We start from the raw sequence: 747 nt of genomic DNA on the forward strand, positions 1-747 counted from the left end.
AGTGAACAACTCCGCGTGTATTCCACCAAACACACAGAAGTGCCTTTTTAGGGTGTAAACCCGGCTTTGCAGTAATTCGTGCAATATTTCGGCTAAGTCACTGCCTTTTGCGTTTCGGATTGTCGTACAGGACCCATTTTTCGTCTCCAGTGATCAAGCGATCAAAAAACGGATCTGTACGGTGCCGTTGAAGCAATACGTTGCACGTGATGGACCGGTTGGCTTTATTCTGTTCGGACAGATTATGGGGGACCCAAACACCAGCTCTGCTTATTTTTCCAATCTGCGGCAAATGTTCTTGGATGGTTGACCAAGGTTGGTTAAGGCTGTTTGAGAGTTCCTCAATTGTTTGACATGGATTTGCTTCCACTTCTGCCCTTAGCACGTCGTTATCTAATGTTGTTGGTCTTCCTGATCGATGGGCGTCCGAGAGATCAAAATTGCCTGATCTGAACTTGGAGAACCATCTTTGGCATTTTCGAACGTCCAATGCGCTTGGATAAACATCGCAAATGTTTTTAGTCGCAGCAGTTGCGGTATTACCCTTGCGAAACTCAAAAAGCATACAATGCCGGATATGCTCTTCTGGTATTTGGCTGGCCATTTCACCCCAAATTGCAAAAAAAAAAAGTCTAATACTTAATTATTCAAAAGCAAATATGATACAATAACCTCAAAATCTCTTTGACACGTCTTCCAGTACGTAATGAGCTACCAAATGACAATCAAATATCGACATGTGCAGAA

At 43.1% G+C, this 747-nt stretch overlaps 1 protein-coding gene across 1 annotated transcript; it reads right to left on the minus strand.

Annotated features, from left to right (window-relative positions):
• Positions 1-93: 93 nt before the first annotated feature.
• LOC106742397 (histone-lysine N-methyltransferase SETMAR-like) lies at positions 94-656 on the minus strand. The gene has a single exon (XM_014615299.1). The coding sequence runs from the start codon at positions 602-604 to the stop codon at positions 98-100; it is 507 nt and encodes a 168-aa protein (XP_014470785.1). The 5' UTR covers positions 605-656; the 3' UTR covers positions 94-97.
• Positions 657-747: the final 91 nt, after the last annotated feature.

Source organism: Dinoponera quadriceps, unplaced genomic scaffold (assembly GCF_001313825.1).
Source record: "Dinoponera quadriceps isolate SergipeBrazil2010 unplaced genomic scaffold, ASM131382v1 scaffold802, whole genome shotgun sequence".
NCBI classification, from domain to species: Eukaryota; Metazoa; Arthropoda; class Insecta; order Hymenoptera; family Formicidae; genus Dinoponera; species Dinoponera quadriceps.